The 21,780-nt window shown below is 40.9% G+C and overlaps 1 protein-coding gene across 3 annotated transcripts in view; it reads right to left on the bottom strand.

Annotated features, from left to right (window-relative positions):
- The window catches only part of KLHL5 (kelch like family member 5), an 88,201-nt gene that overhangs the window by 39,192 nt on the left and 27,229 nt on the right, over window positions 1-21,780 (bottom strand). Inside the window, exon 1 of one of the 3 annotated variants that reach the window (XM_075194786.1) lies at window positions 6,194-6,819. The exons of the other annotated variants lie outside the window; for them this stretch is intronic. Coding sequence (XP_075050887.1) covers window positions 6,194-6,729 — 536 coding nt within the window. The 5' untranslated portion in view covers window positions 6,730-6,819. Of the gene's footprint in view, window positions 1-6,193; window positions 6,820-21,780 lie in introns of those variants that run through there. 3 annotated transcript variants of the gene reach the window in all.

Below are 21,780 nucleotides of genomic sequence, written 5' to 3'. Positions count from 1 at the left end.
GCAAAAACAAACATTAACAAACAGAAAGATGAAATATAAGGTAAGGGTGGAGGGAGGAAACAAAAAGGAAAAAGGGCAGTAAGAGAAAGGGGAGTGTATACTAAGAATCAACACAACTGCTTAAAACATAGCTAAAACATGTACATCAACCTCTGGTCAAAATCATAAAACATCCGTTAGCCATCAGATATTTGAGGAGCAGTATGTAAGAGAAGGAAGGGGAGGACAGGGTGGAGAATTAGTAAAGGGGAGGTCAGATGTCCAGATCGTTTCTATCGACACATATACACTATATGGACAAAAGTATTTGGCCACACCTCTTAATTATTGAATTGAGGCGTTTCAATCAGATCCGTTGCCAGAGGTGTATAAAATCAAGTACCTAGCCATGTAGTCTCCATTTGCAAACGTGTGATACAAAATGGGTCGTTCTGAAGAGCTCAGTGACTTCAAGCGTGGTACTGTATAGGATGCCACCTTTGCAATAGGATGGTCCGTGAAATGTCATCCCTGCTGGATATTCCAGGGTCAACTGTAAGCGATATTATTAGAAAGTGGAAGCGTTTAAGAACAGCAGCAACTTGGCCACAAAGCGGAAGATCATGTTAAATCACAGAGCGGGGTCAACATCTGCTAAGGTATATGGTGCGTAAATGTCGCCAACGCTCAGCCCATTCCATAGCTGAAGAGTTCCAAACTTCCACTGGCATTAATGCAAGCACAAAAACTGTGCAGCGGGAGCTTAATGGAATGGGTTTCCATGGCCGGGCAGCTGCACGCAAGCCTCACATCACCAAGACCAATGCCAAGCATCGAATCGAGTGGTGTAAAACACACAGACACTGGATTGTGGAGCAGTGGAAACGTGTTCTGTGAAGTGACGAATCACGCTTCTCTGTTTGCCAGTCAGATGGGTGAGTCTGGGTTTGGTGGATGCTGGGAGAACGTTACCTGCCTGACTGCATTATGCCAACTGTGACACTTGGTGGAGGAGGGATAATGGTATGGCGCTGTTTTTCAGTGCACAAAGCAAGGACTACAAAGACATGGTTGAATGAGTTTGGTGTGAAGAACTTGACTGGCCCGCACAGAGTCCTGACCTTAACCCCATCGAACACCTTTGGGATGAACTGGAAAGGAGATTACGAGCCAGGCCTTCTCGTCCAACATCAGTTCCTGACCTCATAAATGCTCTACAAAATGAATGGGCACAAATTCCCACAGAAACACTCCAACATCTTGTGGAAAGCCTTCAAGAAGAGTGGAAGCTGTTATCGTTGTAAAAGGGGGACCAAATCCATATTAAAGTATATGTATTTGAATAAAAAGTCATTACAGTCCAAATAATTTTCTCCATATAGTGTATGTTGAGGGGCCTGTAACTAAAATGTTAAACGAAGATTAAAAAAAAAGACAAAAAAACATCCTGCACCTATAAATAACTAAATATACAAAAACTTATCCTAGTTCAGCTGTGAATAGTTCTGTTCGGCAACAGTAAGGCTTGCAGGGGTGTAAGTGTAACCCCTTTACTAAACTCCCATTATTTAGGATCCACTCACATTTTGGTCAATGCCCACATTTGCACTTGGTTTATAAACATTTAGTGCTCAGGCTCCATTTTTGATTTGTACAGCTGAATTATTCTATGCAGATCATTAATTTGGATACCCACCGTCTATGAACCACTGTTAATTATAGAAGGACTGAGAGTGGAATAATTTGCTACTTCTGTAGTGCTTAGTGCACATTAGAACCAGTTACTAAAGCCACAGGGTGGCCAGTAAGAGACTCTCTGTTTTTCATTGTAGAACTTCCTAGTATAATTAGGCTGTTTTGGCTCAAGTGCTGATTAATGTCATTTAGTAAGGGCCTATGTTGTTTCTCCCAATAACAATAATCAGCTGAGACCGGAAAGCACAGGATTTGTATATAAGAAATAGGGGTAGGAGTATTTTTGGTTGTACAAAAATAATTAACAGCATAGATAAAAAACATTGACGTGCAAGGTAGCAATGAGATGACTGTGGATGTGAAATAAGGGTGAGGAGGGCACTGAGTTTTTACACAGATTGTTTTTGGCATTCAGGAATCATAGTACTAGCTAAACCAGTGTTTTTCAACCAGGATGCAGTGTGACGAAAGGGGGCACAGTGTGACGAAAGGGGGCACAGTGTGACGAAAGGGGGCACAGTGTGACGAAAGGGGGCACAGTGTGACGAAAGGGGGCACAGTTGTTTCTCATTTGTGAATTTTTTTTTGCTATCCCTCCCCCCAAGTTAATAATAAAAGGTATACTTTTCTAAAAATGTACTGTTTGTTTTGTTTATTTTATATTTCATATGTGTGTTTTATGCATGTGTATGTCTTTGTAACTATCATTATTATTAGTAGTACTCTTGAGAAGTGATTCTAATAGAAAATTGACTAAGGGTGCTACAGAGTAAGATATATGACTTGAGGAAAGCAATCACTGAAAAAAGGTTAAAAACCATTGAGTAAGACTATATATCACCAGAGAATATTTAAATGACACTTCTGACCATACCCATTTAATGTCTTTTTTTGCAAATAACTGCAAGGATCTATTGGATTAAACTACACACTGTACAACATGTGCAATAACAGGATATACAAGAGTTTGTCATTACAGCCAGCTCCAGATATTGGTTTCTAAAAACAGGATTTTCATTATATGCATCAATTTGATTGCAACCAAAATACCTTAAAATGGCAATAAAGAAGGGCATAGTACTAGTATTCATCAGCCAATATTCTATGACATTATAACATTCATGGTTAATCTGCATTGCTGCAATTATGTTAAAGTTTATTGCACATCACTAATCCATAGGAGAATACAGAGCATATGAGGCCCTCGTACGGTCATCCATTCCCCCTTTTTTATTCTCCAGTGCTACATATACATCAGTCATGCGAGTACAGCTCCCCACATATTACACCAGTAATAACTCCACCCACTAGTTATACTACAGCTCTTTCATATTGGCTATACCAGCTGTGCATTGTCTCTCCACCCCCCAGATCTCTAATAATAAAAGACTTACCACTAACAACATTATACTAATTTGTACTCTAAAAGGAAGCCCATCTTAATGATGAGGTTCATTACAAATCCCAGAGAGGCCCACTTATGGCATGTCAGCACTGGGGGAAGCGTGCATTCATTTCACTTGGTCATTCTATAGAAACATCTTGAATCATATAATCATGAACATAGAGCCGCATAGACTGTCATTGAAGACAACACTACACATCTCCGTATAACAAAATGACAGAATATTACAGGGTAGCATATGGTATAACTGATATCACATCACGGCAGGGCAGTACATAGTAATGTCTCCCATATACTATACAGTATATAATGGAATATAACATATCAGAAGTGTGTGTTTTAATATGTTCATATCTTAATATAGTATTACGCGGTTATAGCAGTTGAAGCCAATACATTCAGTAATAACCATATGATCTAATGTTCTCTTCCTTGTAATTAACATGTAGGAGATTTACTGGTACTATGCAAACCTCATGTGAAATGTAATCTCACTAATAATGGAGACACTGCACAATACCTTATTGTTTCCAAATATGTTAATTAAATATTAAACATAGGATCCTATAATGAGGCAGTAAGTTTTGGGGGACAGCAACACGAAAATAATTCATGTATAAAATGCCAATGTTTCTTTGTGAGAATGTATAGATTAGTGGCATTTACCCTGTTGGCAGTTCAAGTAAGAATTAAAACCTACAATATTGCCAACTCATATACAAACTACTATAAACAATTGTATAAGGGGTGAGAAGGGCAAAGAACGGCTAGGCATACCCTTGCCAGTGAGCTGAAGTCCGGAGAACAACTGCAGCACTGACAGTGTGAGTCAGACACTGAAGCGTTAGTTAGAGGTGTAGGGAGAGATCAAACTTATCTTCTGCATGGGACATTGTGATTTATGACTCTAGCGTTGGAGCTATAAAAGCATTTCACAGCTATTGCTGCATGGTACAAGACAACTCTGATGGACAGGCCTTCTTATACCTGTGTAGTGGTACCATGTAAGCTAGGTTGCCATGTAGGTAATCCTTATTCATTGACGTTATGCAATTAGACACTGCCCTTATCATCAACCCCAATCAATCTGAAAAACTATTTCCATTATCAACCACTTTTCTTTGTGTGTAGAATACAAGCACAGACTGGGCACTTGATAGACCTAATAGCAGCTTCCTGGAAAACTGATGTAAGCTGGTACAAAATACCCATCACTTTCATGCATCTCTTACATTGAGTTTCACAGGTCATGTTGTTGGGGATTAGTGACACTTTAGATCTATGAAGTCATAAGACTTGGCCATATAATCTCTGCTCTAGGAATCCAGAACTTCAAAACCTCCAATTAGGTTGCCTCAAAATTCTTTTTAGAGGGATAAACGCACCAGAAATCAGGATACAATAATGTAGGTCTATCATAGTGTTCCTAGAACTCTTATCACAAGGACAAATTCCTCTCTACAAAACCATTTTCCTACAATTATGTTAAAAAATTAAAAACCAAAACATAAAAACACAACTATTATGTGTGAAGACCAAGAAAGGTTAAAAGTCACATGACTTTTTTATTCACTGAAGTATGCATTATTCCATGTGGCTGCAGCCAGAGGATGAAGCAGGTAATCATTACAGGAAGCATGTCACTGGTACTGTCAGATCTATATAAATAATAATGTGCTGTCAGATGTCTGTGATATTCCAGTCAGCTGGAGTACTTCAACAACACACAATGCATCTTTACAGTAATACTAACAATCGCTTTTCAAACAGTAATAATGATAAACACGACTTCACTCATTTAAAAGTATAAATAATTTTTCACAAAGTGTATACTAATAAAAAAATAAAAAAATCTATTCTGATAATACAGTTAACACGTGAAGAATATAGGTCCATTATCTCAACATGAAAGTGGTTTAAAATGTTTTAAGGTTATCGGATATGGTTCACTGTGGGTTTTTTGTGTGGGTTTTTATTTTTTTGCCAAAACCACCGAATGCATAAACATGCACATCTCCTGCATCAGTGGGGACAGTTATTTTCCTATTACTGAATAGACATTCATGACATACAGCCAGTTCACAAACAATCAGTTGCACCACCAAAGCACTTTAAGCCTGAGGACCTCATTTAGGGCGGCAAAACTTCTGAGGCGCAGGGCAAAGTTCTCTATTGTGACATCTTACATTTCCATACCTCCCAACATGGAAGTGCCAGTGCTTCGCTAGGGTGCCCATTAGAAATCTCTCTTCCCCCCAATGCTACCACCCATGGGACAAACATATCAGGAGTACTTCTAGTTTGCATAGGTGTCTTGAAAACCAGAAGGTAGGAGAACACTTTAGTGTTTGTGTGGCCCTATAACCTTAATCTCAGTTATAAGCTGAAACAATACATTTAATCAAAGAAAGAGGCACCTATCTGCATAACATAACATCAGACATAATAAACAAGTGTTACAAGCTATAACAAACAAATCTAACAATGAAGCAAGGAGGAGCTGGGGGCCACAGGTGAAGACTCTGAGGGCCGCATGTGGCCCTAGGGCTACTGTTTGCCCATCACTGATATAGATGCACCAGTGCAAAACCAAAGTCATTTAGTGCAGTTTGAAAATGCGATCCAGCATATCCATGTTACCTCCATATTCACAATCAACTGTCTGAGAAAACAACAGTAACTTTCATGAGATAGCCAGTCTATCATATCACCCCATAAATTACACTAAGCCCCATTTTCAAAACATCAAAAAATATGACAACTATTTAAACATAATTTGCATTTTTTGCAAACTTGAGCCAAATTTCTTAAGGTTTACTAATTCAGACAAAACAACTCATAGCTGTCAACATTACAGTTTAGAATAGTAATTTGCAAGAGTTGAGAAAGCAAAAAAAAATTAGAATTTACAGAATATTTAAAACTTCAAAATCAAAAATATTATCACTGCAATAAGTAAATATTAGTTTTCCGACACCATGATAATGATGGTAAATACAGACTAGTTACGTCTGCTTTAATTACCATGCAGGGTCAAAAGAAACAATGTTTTAGAGACATTGTCTGCCTTTGGGTAAGACACCATATAACAAATACCAGAAATGTACGTCTAACCTGCATGAACTGCTCTCCGAGTCAATGTCTTCCTCACTAGCACCATCTTCGGCTTCCGGCTTGCTCAGCCAATGTCCTGCTTCGCAGGCACCTTCTGTGACTTCGCTAGAGGGGGCAGTGTGGTCAGAGGCAGATGCCATGGGGCATGGGAGCAGATTTTGTAAGTCCTGATTGCTAGCTCTCCTGTAGCCCAGTGACGGCAAGGGCAGCGAGAGATTGTTTGGAATTGGAAACTTTCTGTCCCCAGTCACCAGGCTCTGATCACCATTCAGAAAGTCTCCTTGCTGGATACCACTAATGGGTGCCGCCTGATGTCCGAACCACCTCCATCTGATTTTTAGTATCTGCTTCACATCAAAGTCCTTGCGGGAGCCAGACATTCTCCTACAGAGCAAATGATTGTCTAGGCAACTAAGGGGAAAAATGCTGCACACACAAGATCTACATATCCAACCTGCTAGAATGAAGGGACCAGCTGCAGAGAAACGTAGGATCCTAGAAGAATGAAAATATTCTTTTTTTGGAATGCTGGGCATTAATCATTATCACCTGAAGTCACGCCGATGCCTTGTAAAGACACATGAAGGAATAGAAAGCATTGTACTTTCCGCAGCATTCCCCCTAGGTCTGTGACTATTTCCTTTCAAAGACACTGACAGCGTTCATTAAAGTCTTTCAGATGCTCAACGCCTCCCCCTTCTCTCTATACCCACGAATGAAAGCACAATTCACATGCAGCATCTTTTTAGGCCACAGCTTTTTTTTTGGCTTTTTACTTAACCAGCTTAGACAAAAATAAAACTTAAAACGCACTAACAATTGTTTTGCCAATAGCATAAAAACTGTCCAAAACAACAATTCTGTTACATTTTACATGTATGAATGGATTTAAATGACTTATGAATGTAGGTTATTTTGGTTGGAGTCAGGCAGACTTGTTTACGTGTAATGGATACTTAATTAATATTTCAACATCATGCGCAGGATCAATATCTGACTTAGTTCTCCAGACAGTGATTGTTCGGGAAGTACAGCTAAAACAGAATAGCAAAACAAAGGCACATATGCCGTACAGTATGCAGCAAAACAACACACATCAGCCGGGTGAGATTACAGGAAATGACTGGGGGGGGGGGGGAAATATGATGAAACAACACCAAAAAAAACCCTATGAGTGGTATCTAACACTATTAACTGATATAGGTTAAAGGTATATTGGCACTGTGTAATTTTGACTTGTTTACATAAGTCCCAAATTCCAAAACTGAGAATGTATATCAACAGGGGAGGGCTGGCAAATTTGTGCCTAATTTTTGAGAGTTGTGTCGAGAGCAGGATGCTGGGCATCACAGCAGAAGGTTAAGCCCACCTCTCAGCTGCCAATGTAACTGTGATTTTATCATTTTGTATGGTGATGGTGTAGTATTTAGTTCTACTTGTTTTTAAATGTTGCCAGGTGGGTTCCTTAGAAATTACTAGGTTTTTTAACATATCCCTGGGGTTATCAGGACATCCAGTCACCCGGAGGCACCCTTAGATGTCGCGCCAGTCAGCTGTAGAACCATTTTCTCCTAAAAAGTCATGGGATAACTGGGGTTTATGACGGAGGCTTAATTGAATTACCCTTTATTGCCTAGGAAATTAATTTTGTTCTCCACTGAGCTAAGCTAGACTTCTCAGAGCAATTCTCAAAGGCTGCTCTCAAATAACCAAGTATCCAATCCAGTGGACGAGTATTATCGGAAACCAGTCACCATCGAGGCCATACAATTGTAGGAACCAGGTTAGATTTGAAAGAGGAAATTCAGCAGTCTGCCGAGTGTTCTACTGTGGAAAAGACGGAGTTAGGACTCCAAATGTACAGGTACAACATTGTACCTGTGTGTGGAACTTCAAGCCTCCGTGGACCTAGTTACCTTGTGAACCTGCAAAAAGCAGGAGGACATTAGACCTGGTCCCTGCCCAGCTGACAGAGAAGTGAACAGTGTGCCTTGGTTACAGAGACAGCACTCAAGAGGATCAGGAACAGCACTTCAGAAAACTCTGCGATTATAGTCTTTTTAGGGTAAGATTATTCCTTGTGCAGTGAACACTGTTAATTGCATTTACGCTTGTATAATCTGTAAATACATCTATATTTGATATAAAAGACACAATTGTACTTTTCCAGTTGTATAACTAAGGGATTCCGAAACCAAAAGTTTACTGGGTGTCGTTAATTAGCACATAAGGCTGCCTTTGGACAAGCCAGCTACTCTGAGTGGCAAAACAGCTATATAAAGCCCAGTATCCTGTCAGAAGTCAATTAAATTAATGCCAATAGACAAATGTATTGTATGGCCAATTTAAAGATCCTTTTGGCTCCTAGATTTGACTGACTGGCTCATGAATACTACATTTTTTTTATCTCCCTCTATAGACACACACAAACAAATATATATATGTATGTAACACCCCTTTTTCCTGTTAGGGTGTATATATCAATCTGTGTGTGCGGTCTGCAAATTAATTCAGTACCTTGTATTCCAGATTGCACAGTGCCTCCACCTTGGTCTGATTACAGAAGGGTCTTCTTTGGTTAGTGTCCTGGTTGTAACAACACCAGAGGGAGACCAAGGAACCCTCCGCCCCCCTCCCCCCTTCACTGGACCAAAGGCACACACAAATATTAATAATAATAATAATATCACACATAAATTATCTTTAGAAGCTACACTGCTACATTTATTAGTGTGGTATAAGCTTCTAAAGGGATTTTCAATATTTTAAATCAAAAATATAAATTGTAGTTTAAACAAACAATTGTATATAAACAATAAATAGTACTATATAATACCTATATTACCATACATATATATTCTCTCTTCTCTATTATTCTACTACTAAGAGGTACCTCTCTTTAAACTATAATCATCTGGCAAATATAACCAATATCAAACAAATAACATGAAACAAGTTCAGCAGCATAAATAGACTTATGTTTACACTTTGGATTTCACCATCTATCCCTTAGACATGACCATGTAGTCACTTCAATATCAGCCTGAACGCAGTTAAAATCACGTGGGTGAGTGATTAGGTGTTTAGCCTATGGGCTTATGTTACATGTGAACCAATAGGTAGAGAGGGAGGGTGGCTTTAGTTTTATATAGGTCATGTTTTCCACCATTTGCCCCTCTCTGTTTCCGGATTCCTCCCGCCCACCCGGCAGTTTTTTGGTTGGTTAATTATGTTTTCGGTAGGAGAGCAGTGCAGTTGTTAAGTTTGCATATGGTGCTTGGGTTATATTGTCATAGGTCACTACTCCCCCTTTCGGATTGTGTTGTAATCACATGTGTTGGGTCCAGTGAATGGGACTCTGGGCCAGTATGTTGAATATCTTGCTGGCGGTTTAAATAAGGGGTGTAGTCTTGCCGTTGGACATATATTTCGCACCGGCCAATAGATAAGGTATAATCCTGGGTTGGTGGTTCAATGGTCTGACCTTTCCACCGTTATTGGTTTTCTGTTTGCTAACTGCCCTGCTCTCGTCCGCCTTTCAGCCCCTTTAGTTTAATATTAACCATTTAATAAATATATTTTAATTCCAACGTTATTCTGGTGTCCGTGTCGTTATTGGTTTTATGAAGGTATTATGGTAAACACTATGAACTTCCACACTGTGCATTTTATAGGCTCCTCACACCACAGGTTTGTGAATTTCTCTTGTATGTGACTGAAAAAAATTGTGAGGTAGTCTGCACAGTTTCTCATACATGTAATTCAGTCTCTGCTCCCAAACTAACTGTCCCTGCACTAATCCTTTGTTAATATTATCCCAGTCCAGCAAAAGGGTTCATTTACATTACAATCTTCAGGCCTTCCCACCTAGTCCCTATCTGACTACTGCATACTTGCCAACTCTGCCTGAATGTCAGGGAGACTCCCTGAAATAGGGGTGATCTCCCTCACTCCCTGAAGAGTCTGACATTCTCCCTGATGCTGAGCCAGTACAAGACGTGGTTGGCTTCGCCATCTGTGGCATGATGACACAGTTCAGAAATTGTGTCCTATGTCCATGCATTGATGCCTATGGAGGTGGCCATTTTCATGGAGACCAAGATTTAATCAAAGACTGAAAGGTAGGACAACATAGTAATAGTAATGGAGACAGAAATGTAAAAGACACTTAAGTCTCTAGAGATTCATTAGCTGCTTTTCTTTCACGCATAGTTGCCTACTCTCCCGAAATGTCCGGGAGACTCCTGCATTTCTGGGAGACCTCCTGGGAGAGAAGGGCAACCTCCCGGTTCTCGCCCCCGCAATAGATAAGTGGCGGGGGGCTTAATGATGAAAATATTGCGTCATCTTAGCCCCACCCCCTGCTTTAATTGTCCAAAATTTTGACAAAATGATGCAATTCGTCAAGCCCCATCCTCTCCCCCTTGATCTCCCTGAAGCCAACGAGGAAAAGTTGGCAAGTATGGACTACTGGTATAATACAGAGTCCAATGAATCAATAAACAGATAATAAGATGTTACTTATCCATATAACAATCAGCCTTTTAGTCCAAGATGACTTTTTCCAGTCAGGACTCAGTTGTTGCTCTCTTTTAAAAAGATCTTTTCCTTCCTCTCACTGTGTCTCTCTCTATATCTCTCTGGGGTATTTTCTTTATTCCAGACTTCTTCTTTTTAACACCTGACAGGGGTGTACTCCTCTCACCAACATCTCCTATTTACCAATATGGCTCCTCAGTATACAGGGGTCTAATAGATACTGCTCCCTCCTCTTCTCAGACTTCTGGTACTCACAAAGTCTCTGTCCTGCCTCTATGCTCCCTCTGTTTCGCTCCCAGTAATAGTACAGGGATGGACTCACTTCTCAGTCAGCTCTGTTTTTTCTTGCTGTCTACCATACTCCTTCTCCTCTCTTCCAAATGCTGCACTCCAACTGCCAGTTTTAAAGCCCTTCCTCTGACACCTTAGAAGCAGCTCAGTGCAAATCGGGGATTGTAGTTCCTGGTTGACTACAGTTCCCTAATGTGCATGTGCAGATGTCCGTGTCTGCCAGCGCTACATGTATGTATGTGTACATTAATTTATATATATATATATATATATATATATATATATATATATATATATATATATACACATACATACATACATACACATACATTGTCAATAGGGGCAGTTTGCCACATACTATTAAAAAGGAAACTTAATAGTGTCCCTGGGAATCTTCTGCAGGCTGCGGATATAGACAGGGTTAAGTCTGCATCCTCTACACACAGGGCACACACAGGGCACACACACACGGCACACACACATGGCACACACACAGCACACACACACGGCACACGAACCACAGGTGGAGCACCTGGGTGTAATTAATTCAGGGAACAGCTAGTGCTGTGCTTGGGAGCAGTGTCGGACTGGGGCATGAAGGGCCCACCGGGAATGCAACACTAGGGGCCCACCAGAGGTGGTGTGGTCAGCCATCATAGAGGCGGGACCAGACACTAGAGGGTGAGCGGTCAGCCCACAAAGGACAGCTAGCACCTTAGTGTAGTATATAAAGAATGCAGTGTGTGTATAAAGAATACACAGTCTTGACCTGCCTCTTAGATTGGGCAGAACAGTCACCAAAAATCAGGATTGTCCCACTAGACCAGGTTTGGCTAACCTGTGGCACTCCAGGTGTTTTGAAACTACAAGTCCCAGCATGCTTTGCCAATATATAGCAGCTTATTGCTGGAAGGGTATGCTGGGACTTGTAGTTTCACAACACCTGGAGTACCACAGGTTAGCCAAGCCTACACTAGACTCAGAACATTTGACAGACTGTCCTACCTGTTGTTGTCACTTTTACTACCTGTGGCTGCTGGTTTCTTTAGTTGCGGCTTGTCTGCATCCTGGAATGTTGAGGGCCCTATTTGGAAAAAATAATTGGTACATTTAGAAACGCCAACCATCCCTGCCATTAAATCAACAGCACCCACATTTAATAATTAGGCCTCTCTCCAGCCTCAACATTAAAGTAATAGCACTCACATTTGATAAATAGATCTATTTCCGTCCAACCAACCCCAACATTAAATTAATAGTATTCCCATTTAATAGATAAACCTATTACCCTCCCTCCAAACGGCCCCAGCAATAAATCAATAGCATTTACGTTTAATACAGCCATTTCCCACTACCATTCCTAGCATTAAATAATTAATATTCACATTTAATAGATAGCCCCCGTCCCCACACTCAGCCTCCTCCCCACACTCAGCCCCACATTCAACTATAGACCCAAACCAACTCAGCATTTAGTGTTCTCTGTGCAGCTATAGTACTCTCAATTCACACTATATATACATATATATTCTTTATTGTTTCCCAGGAGTTGTGGTGTTTTTAACAGTGTATAGAACCAAAGCAGGGGAACTCTCTTGCTAAGCCTTGTGACAATACCGTTTGGCTAAACCATCTACAGAATTTTACAATGATAATGTTTCCGTGATGTATAAAACAAAAGTTTTTCATTAATTGTGTACACTGGTATTTTCACATCCAGGCAAACATCTGAATAATGAAAACTTAAGTTTATTTAACACAACGGAGCTATAGTACTTTTTATTAAAAGGTTAAACAATTATACCATAACAACTGAATACGTTATAATTATCAGTCTCTCTTTAGCCAACCCCTGGGCACAGTCCTGTGGTTACTAGCATTCTCCCCCTCTTACAGCCAGCAAGGCAGTCCTGCTCCAATGACAGCCTGTTTTTGGGGCACACGCTTATACAAGGCTCACAGGCAATGAGGAAAAAGATATCTGGTCCTTGCAGCCTCTGCATCTTGTTGGTACATTATGAGTCGTAACCTCTTGCTAGTACTGGTTAACCTGGGTCCCCCTCCTGTGGAGGCTTCTGGGTACAGGTTGGGCACTCCCAATTCTGGCTCCTCGATTGGCAGGGAGTGAGGTGCTACGCATTACTTCTGGACCTCACATTGGTTGTTGCTCCACAAATTCTGAATGTAATAGACTCCCACAATAAATGTCAACAAAGGAGTCTAATCACTGCTGATTTTACTTAACCCTTTATAGCTTTTTCCTAAGATCCAGAGCATTGTACACACTTATGGTGAATGCTAGTCAGCTATCTGTGTGCAATTTAACAGTACCTGCAGACTGCAGTACAAAGAGGGGGAAAAAAAAGAGGTGAAAAGTAACCCTCATTCACTGTGGGAAACGAGTAGTAATAGTAACCCCTCTTTTTGCCACTTACCTTACCTTGAAAAGCTCCGGCATCCTGCTCCTCTGGGCGGCGCGGCTAGTGACAAGAAGACAGCCGCGGTAGAAACTCCGTCCTCCTCCCCTGCTGAAGTTCACAAAACACTACCGCGCAGGCGCAGAGAGCCAAGGCACGGCTCTCTGCGCCTGCGCGGTAGTGTGTTTCTTACACAGACGACCGTCTACGAGGTGCTCCCTGCAAGCTCCGCCCCAATGTCGGAGGGGGCGGGGCTTAATCGCGGCTGGGCCTACCGGTCTACAGCCCGGCTGGCCGGCAGGCCAGTCCGAGGCTGCTTGGGAGGGAGCTTAAATAGCTGAACTTGTGCTGTGGGTCGTGCAACCGATGCCAGGGAGGGTACTATCTGTCTAGTTGGCGTTAGGGTGGCATGACATTGTAAATATTTTCGATGTGATTGCTGAAACTACTACAATAGGTATCCTTCCATTCTGACAAGATTGAATAAAACAGCAAAGAGGTTCAGTAAACCTGCAGCAACAGGTGTGCTTTTCAGTATAGATAGATAGATATACACACACATATACACATATGGATCTATTATGCTATATGCTGGGCAGATACAACTTTCCAAATAAGAATTTTTTTTTTCATAAAAAGTGCATATAATATTTACAACAAAGATTGTACAGGATGATGGGAGAGAAAATGACCACATTAGCAGGTGTTAGTCTCCGTTTTATAAATAAAAAATGTTAAGGTATATAAATATAAAACAAAGTATTAAGTGAAATTGGTCAAACTTGTGACACTTCACAACATTTAAAAAAACAACAACAAACAAACAAAAGGAAAACAGTGATATAGACCACAGGCAAGTGTATGACCTTATAAACAGACATTAACCCTTAAGACTATCTGGCTTAGCACACTGGCAACTCACAGAACTGTGTTAGGATTAAAAATGTATTTTACTCACATTTGCATCCACAAACTCTCAACACAGCATAATCTAATCCCTCCAGGCTGTCAGTATAGTTGATGTACAACCAACTACTTATATTACGCAACACCTGATACTTGGCCTAACACACAAAATAAAAAAAACTAGCCTGGCCTAAAGGAGTTGGGGAAATGACCATCTCTTCCACCACTCACTCTTAGGGGGGAATTTAATTGGCCGAGTTACTTGTAAAAGTAACGCAGCCTGCGCACTATTACCGTAAATAGTGTGCGTAAATACCGTTGTTACAGTAGTTTTAACACCGGCTCGCGAGCAGAAAGCTGGGTTAATATTACCGTAATAACGGTAATACGTTTAACGCGGCGGTACTTCGGGGGATTTAATTCCCCCGTAAGAGGTGAATTTATCAAGCGAGTTTGAAAAAGTGGAGATATTGCCTATAGCAACCAATCAGATTCTACCTGTCATTTTACACAATGTAATCAATAAATGATAACTAGAATCTGATTGGTTGCTATAGGCAACATCTCCACTTTTTGAAACTCTTAGATTGATATATTTACCGCTAAAAGTTTTCTATCCATCCAATGTGTAAGGACACCTTCTCACAGAGGATTCTGCCGGAATTATACCCTTTTCAACGGTTTTCCAGCATTCCATTAAATAGAGGGAATAAATTGGATGTATGAACTTTGTTTCATATAGATGTACATTTGGCATCACAGAGACCGAATTTGCTGCTATCACTTACATACAGTATATACCACATTTCAATGTACATGTCATTTTGTACACCGGCAATGTCCTAATAGCTAATTTTAGAGCAGAGAATTGACCCTCCAGGGTGAGGAATACATAATCCTGTTTCAGTAGAAGTGACAGGGCTTAATAGAAACTGGAATCTATTATAGCAGCAACCGAGTGAATATAACACCAGTGTTGGTAAATATGAAATCAGCCTCAGGGGAGAAATAAGACTTATCGGTAGGAGTGTCCCTAAACTCCATCCAAGGGAACCGAGGAGAGAGGAACTCTTGAAATTTATCAAGACCTGATAAGGGTGAGCTCATCTATAGAGTAGTAATTCATTCTGTTGAACCATTCTGTAATAGAGGGGAGCCTGTTGGACCGCCAGTGATGGGGAATAATTGCCTTTGCAGCATTATTCAGATGCTTTAAAAGAGACTTTATCACACAATAAATATTAATCTACCACTATGTATTTAGACTGAGGGGGGGGAGTGTGGTTCCCAGAGGAAACCCACGCAAACATAGGGACACATACAAACTCCATACAGATAGTGTCTGGATGCTAGCCAATAGGCATCATGCCAACTAGCGCTACTAAGAAGCATATAGATCAGTGGATCCCAAACTTTCTCAGTTCGGGGCACCCCTTGGGTATCAATATTTTTTTCAAGGCACCCCTAAGCCAAAATAATTACCAAGTAGTCCCCCGCCTTGCTTACCTCCGGCCCTTGCCGCGGCATCCCTGTGAAATCGCCGTGGCACTCCAGGGAGCCGTGTCACAGAGTTTGGGAACCACTGATATAGATGATGAAAAAGTACTTCCATTTCAGGATAATGTCTACAGTAAAGCATTGCAGGAGAACTAAACATTGGCCAATCCCAAGACCCAAAGCTTCCCGCAGCCTACATACACCAGCTAGGGTTTGCATACAAGCTGCACCGAACTCAGTTTCCGAGAGCAGTCTATAGGGTGTGGGCCAGACATATCAGGCTTCTGTTACCGATAGCAACCACAAGTGGCCAGGCAATGCTGTCTCTTCTAAACCAGAGATGGGCAACAAATGGCCCTCCGATACTTTACCTGTGGCCCCCAGCTACTTCCTGTTTTGTTGTCAGACTATCTGAAGAACTCGACATTGCCCGGGTTTAAATCTTCAAGTTATTAAGTTATCAAAAAGTTGGATGCAACAGTCAACCTTTGTTTTTATATTAACTGTCAACCAAATCCATCCAGTGGAAGGCTGAGAACAGGCTCCCCAGTGCAAAGTTCTGCCCAGCGTACACCAACGGGAGGTCCGACCAGGCTTGTAACCTTTGTTTTAAATGCTGCTATGTTACTACAGATAGGTAGGTGTCTCTTTCTTTGATTAAATGTATTCTTTTAACTTATTACTGAGACTAAGGGTAATGTGTCGCTCTTTTGAAGATTAGAGGGCCGTCCATGAGGCCCCTGAAATTCATCAGGTTGCCTATCACTGTTCTAAACAGAAGCACCACGTTGTATTTTGCAAATGTGTAAGCTTGGGCCTAAAATACATAATGGAACCTATGTGTTTGAAAGTGGACATATCATTTAAAGTTGCATTCCTGGGTAGGGTGTAACAGAATTTAAAAAATAAAATAAATAAATAATAAATAATAATAATAATAATAATAATAATAATCACCGTATCACCCTATCCCTGCTCCCTCCACCGGACACCTGGGATAAATGGCTGGAAAAAGCAGGTCAGTGAAAACCTAATGATAATCCAGAAATGCTGCTTTACTATCACTTTTGTTAAATTCAGTTTCCATTCAGATTTATAGATAAAAATATGTATAAAATGAAGGCGGGTTAACATAAGGAGGTCGGAAATATAAAATATACAGTGCAGTGGAAACTAACACAGGAACAAAAATAGGATCGCTATGTCTACCATTCTGTTCTTGTTTTTGTCAAATTTCTAAAAGTCTAAAAATATACTGGTAATTTAGCAGGCTTCTAATAATGTAGATAAAATGGACCCTGCATGTGTAGGTGTGTGTTAGAGAACCTAGACTGTAAGGTTCACTGGGGCAGGAACTGATATGAATGATTTAATATTCTCTATGAAACCTAACATGTTAGTACTATATACATAAAAAATAACTAAAATAATATGACTCTGATTTGCCATCTAGTGTTTATAAGTGGATACTGCAGTTTTCTGGTGAATACTATTACTTTAATGTTGGGGTTGGAGGAAGGCCTAAGTATTAATCGTGTGCTATTGATTTAACGCCGGGGCTGGTTGGAATTTTCTAAATATACCCATTTTTTTCCCCCAAATAGGGCCCCCAACATTCCAGGATCCAGACAAGCCACAACTAAAGAAACCAGTAGCCACATGTGGTGAAAGTGACAAGAACAGGTAGGACAGTCTGTCAAATGTTCTGAGTCTAGTAGGACAATCCTGATTTTTGGTGACTGTTCTGCTCAATCTAAGGGGTAGGTCAAGACTGTGTACTCTTTATATACACACTGCATTCTTTATATAGTACACTGCAGTGCTAGCTGTCCTTCGTGGGCTGACCACTCCCCCTGTAGTGTCTGGTCTCGCCTCTATGATGGCTGGCTAAACCCCCTCTGGTGGGCCCCTAGCGTTGCAGTCCCCCGGTGGGCCCTTCATGAGCCCAGTCTGACACTGATCTGTTGGATGATATTTCTTGGCTTGGGAGTTCAAGCAAAACTTTTCACAATTTCAGGAGGGGGGTGGAACAAGTAATCAGGACCCTGGATCACAGATCATAAAATCCAGCTCCAGTGAGGAAGGAATATTTTTCCCATAGCTGTTAGGTTAAATTGACAATGTTAATGTTGACGTTTGTTAAGCCTTGCTCTAGATCAATGCAGTTAGATTGGATGAATTGCTGAACTCTATAGACCTGTGTCTTTCAACTTCCCTACTTATGAAAACACTTATAAACCAATATTATTATTATTTAAGAAAGTAATTTTAATATATGGGGAAAAAAAGAAAGTTTTGAGTGACATGTTCTTGTTCACTATATTCCTGAGACATCTGCTTCAAAGGAAACATTACAATCAGCATCATGCATCAGAAATGTGACCATCTTTAAACAGAGCAAAAACTGCACCAAGAAATTTGTGAGATTCTAAACCAGGGATACACTTCGAGTGCTTCTAACCTTCAAAAGAGCCGCACAATACCCTTAATGTCAGTAATAAGATAAAACAATACATCAATCAAAGAAAAAAATCACCTACCTGTAATAACATACAAGTAGGTATTTTAAACAAATGTTACAAGCTATAACAAACGAAATCGGACAGTAAAGCAGGTAGTAGCTGGTAACCAGTAAAGGTTCGTAGGGCTGCCTGTTGCCCATCACTGGTCTAAAGAGTTTATCATCTGACGTTCCCAAATAGAAAATATTATAACTTATTTGTTTGTTAGAACATTGTATTCATGCAGACGTTATGTGGCACAGAGCTTAGTACTGTGAGACAGAAGAGGATTTCATAGTTGTGGAAGAGACACTTTCTAAATATACAAAGTTTTTATTTCCAACTCAAAGTTCATAAATATTTCAAAACACACTTGGCGTATGATAGAAATCAATATTACATTCTGTTATGTGCTTTGCCGGCAACAAGATAAATTATTAATGAGCCTATGACATCTTGAAATTCTCTCACATACACAGTGTAGATATATTGTGCTCAACAAACATATTGTATTATTCTCACTTAACAATGCATTTAATGGTAAATGATCTAGGCTTGAAAGAAGAACAGATTATATTCAGGAATTATTATTATCCCACTTTGACTTACACAACAACGGTAAAGCCTAGTAAAAAGTTCTATTAATGAAGAGGTCTACAGGTAGCCAGAAATTACATGTGGTCCACAGGAGGAATAAGAGATGAGCAACATTTTTTAAAACCAATTACCTTGTTCACAAAAATTTTGCATGCCCCGTGTGAATTTGGCATAAATTCCAACTATCGTTTTTGTTCCACTAGGAACTTCCCTATAGGTTTTGTTCAGCCTGGACAGAACACTACCCATACGAAGTGCATTGTGTAATAAAAAAAATAAAATAAAATCATATTTTATGTCATATAATAAAGTGGGTTTGACAAGTTGTTGTTTTTTCAATTAAAGATTATCTGAAAACTTTGTATGTTTTATTTGTTTTTTATTATTCTTTCGGTACAGTGAGCAGTGAGACATATTGATAAATACATTTGGAATAATGCGGCTACAGGCCTGTGTGTGCAGTCATTTTCCGAATGTACTAGCAAGCCCCTGTGACCCCAGAAGAGACCAGACTGTGTGGCCTATGCACGAACAGCCTTGCCCAACTATGGGGGTGTTCCAGTTGCCTTGAAAATCCGACTCCCCACCAGCCACGGTCCTGATCCATTTCTCCCCTCTCTTCCCATTATGTCTGTGCCCGCCCCTCTTTCCCCTGCTGAGAGCATGTCACTCGTGGGGTATGCAGTAACCGACATGTGCCCATTTTCCCACGTGTTTAGGCAGCAAAAGAGGCAGACAGAAGAGTCTGCCTCTGAAATGTATAGTGCCGATTGGAAGAAGCTAAATGTGAAAAGGGGGTGGGGTGCTTGGGCTATTAATTTAATGGTGATGGTGGTGGGGGGTAATCACTTAATAGAGAGTGGGAGTTACTAATTTATTGGTGGGGTGACGTGGCTATATAATTTAATAGTAGGGTCATTTTGGTGTCTAGTAATTGAAGATGGGGCGAGTTTGGGGAGATGGAGAGGTATCTAATAAATATGTATACTAATTGTTTAATGATGAGGCTGTTTGAGTGGGGAAATATCTAGTTATTAAAGGTTAATGCTATTAATTTAATGTCAATGCAGATTGGGTGGAAATTCATTTAGTTATTAAATGTGAATGCTATTAACTTAATGTAGGGGCTCGTTGCAGAGAGGCCTAATAATTAAACGTGAAAGCTATGAATGTAATATCAGGGCTTGCTGGGCGCGGGGGGGGGGGGCAGGGCTAGTGTGTTCACTCTTTGCTTCCCTTTCCATATTTAATATACCCATCTGTTTTACAAACAGGGCCCCAATATTCCAGGCAAACAGAGACTGAGCTTTAGGCACTAGCAGCAGCAAGAACCAGCAAGAGAGGACAGTCTGCCAACTGTCCAAATTATGGTAAAGCAGTCCCAATTTTGGTTGGCTGTCCCGCTCAGTAAGGATTTTACCCTGATTGCAGGGATAGTCAGGAGCTATGTCCCGTTTCACACTGCTCTGCCTAGCACTGGCTAAAATGATGGCCATGTCCCTTGCATGATGGTCAAGCTCAGTCTGGCAGCATGGCATGGAAACCCCCTCTATAAACCCTGTGTTTTCCCTGCGGATTCTTGGCCAAGCGAGAGCACTGTACTCTGCTGAATTAATTATAATTATAAATCAGTTGTAGAAAATACTTTACCATCTATTATTATGATGTATACCAGTGGTTCCCAAACTTTTTTAAGTTCGCGGCACCCTTAGAGTCTCCAAATTTTTTCAAGGCACCCCTCCAAAATAATTACTGAGCAGTCCTGTTTTAGAAGTAGTTGGGTCAAAAAATTGTAATAAGTATTTAGGTCACGACAGAAATACTTATTTAGTTGTATGCAAAAATGCCCCTCTGCATCCAGACACTCTGCCCCCTCTGCATCCAGGCACACTGCCCCCTATGCATCCAGGCACACTGCCCTCTCTCACGCTGTCCCCCTCCTCTGCCCTCTCTCACGCTGTCCCCCTCCTCTGCCATCTGTAACCCTCCTCTGCCCTCTGTCCTCCTCCTCCTCTGCCCTCATTCTGTCCCCCTCCTCTGCCATCATTCTGTCCCCCCTCCTCTGCCATCATTCTGTCCCCCTCCTCAGCCATCATTCTGTCCCCCTCCTCAGCCATCATTCTGTCCCCCTCCTCAGCCATCATTTTGTCCCCCTCCTCTACCATCATTCTGTCCCCCTCCTCTGCCATCATTCTGTCCCCCTCCTCTGCTACGATCCCTCTCACTCTGCCCCGCACCAGCCACAGAAAGAAGAAAGAAAACAGGAACTTACCAATCCGACGGGCGCCGGGACCCAGCAGCCTCCTCTCTCCCGCAGATGTCACGGACGTCGATATTCAGTGATAGCTGCGGGAGAGAGGAGGCTGCTGGGTCCCGGCGCCCGACGGATTGGTAAGTTCCTGTTTTCTTTCTTTTTTCTAGGTCTGGCCAGCGGCACCCCAGTGACAGCGCCGCGGCACCCCTGGGAGCCGCGGCGCACAGTTTGGGAACCGCCGATGTATACAATGTGCCATAGACAATCATTTATAATTATTACTGTCTAGAGCTTTACGTCAAATAACATCTGCGCTGGTAGTATATCACATGACAATAAGGCCATGTGACCGAAGATGAATCACTGTGTATATCAATTTATGTAGGGCATGTCGTGTCGCCCAAGTTGATTACATAGCTAGTCATGTGGTACAGGTTGATTAAATAAACATTCACAATGTTTATTGATAGTTACAAACCTAACACTTGTGTATTCTAATTAAAGTGTTTACCTTGTCTAACCTGAATTGAATTACATTCTATTTTAATCAAATAATTGACTATGATGTTTTGCTTTAAATTTATA

This window comes from Mixophyes fleayi, chromosome 1 (assembly GCF_038048845.1).
Source record: "Mixophyes fleayi isolate aMixFle1 chromosome 1, aMixFle1.hap1, whole genome shotgun sequence".
In the NCBI taxonomy this organism is placed as follows: Eukaryota; Metazoa; Chordata; class Amphibia; order Anura; family Limnodynastidae; genus Mixophyes; species Mixophyes fleayi.
The sequence above is the reverse complement of the archived record's forward strand: the minus strand, read 5'-3'. Positions and strand labels throughout refer to the sequence as shown.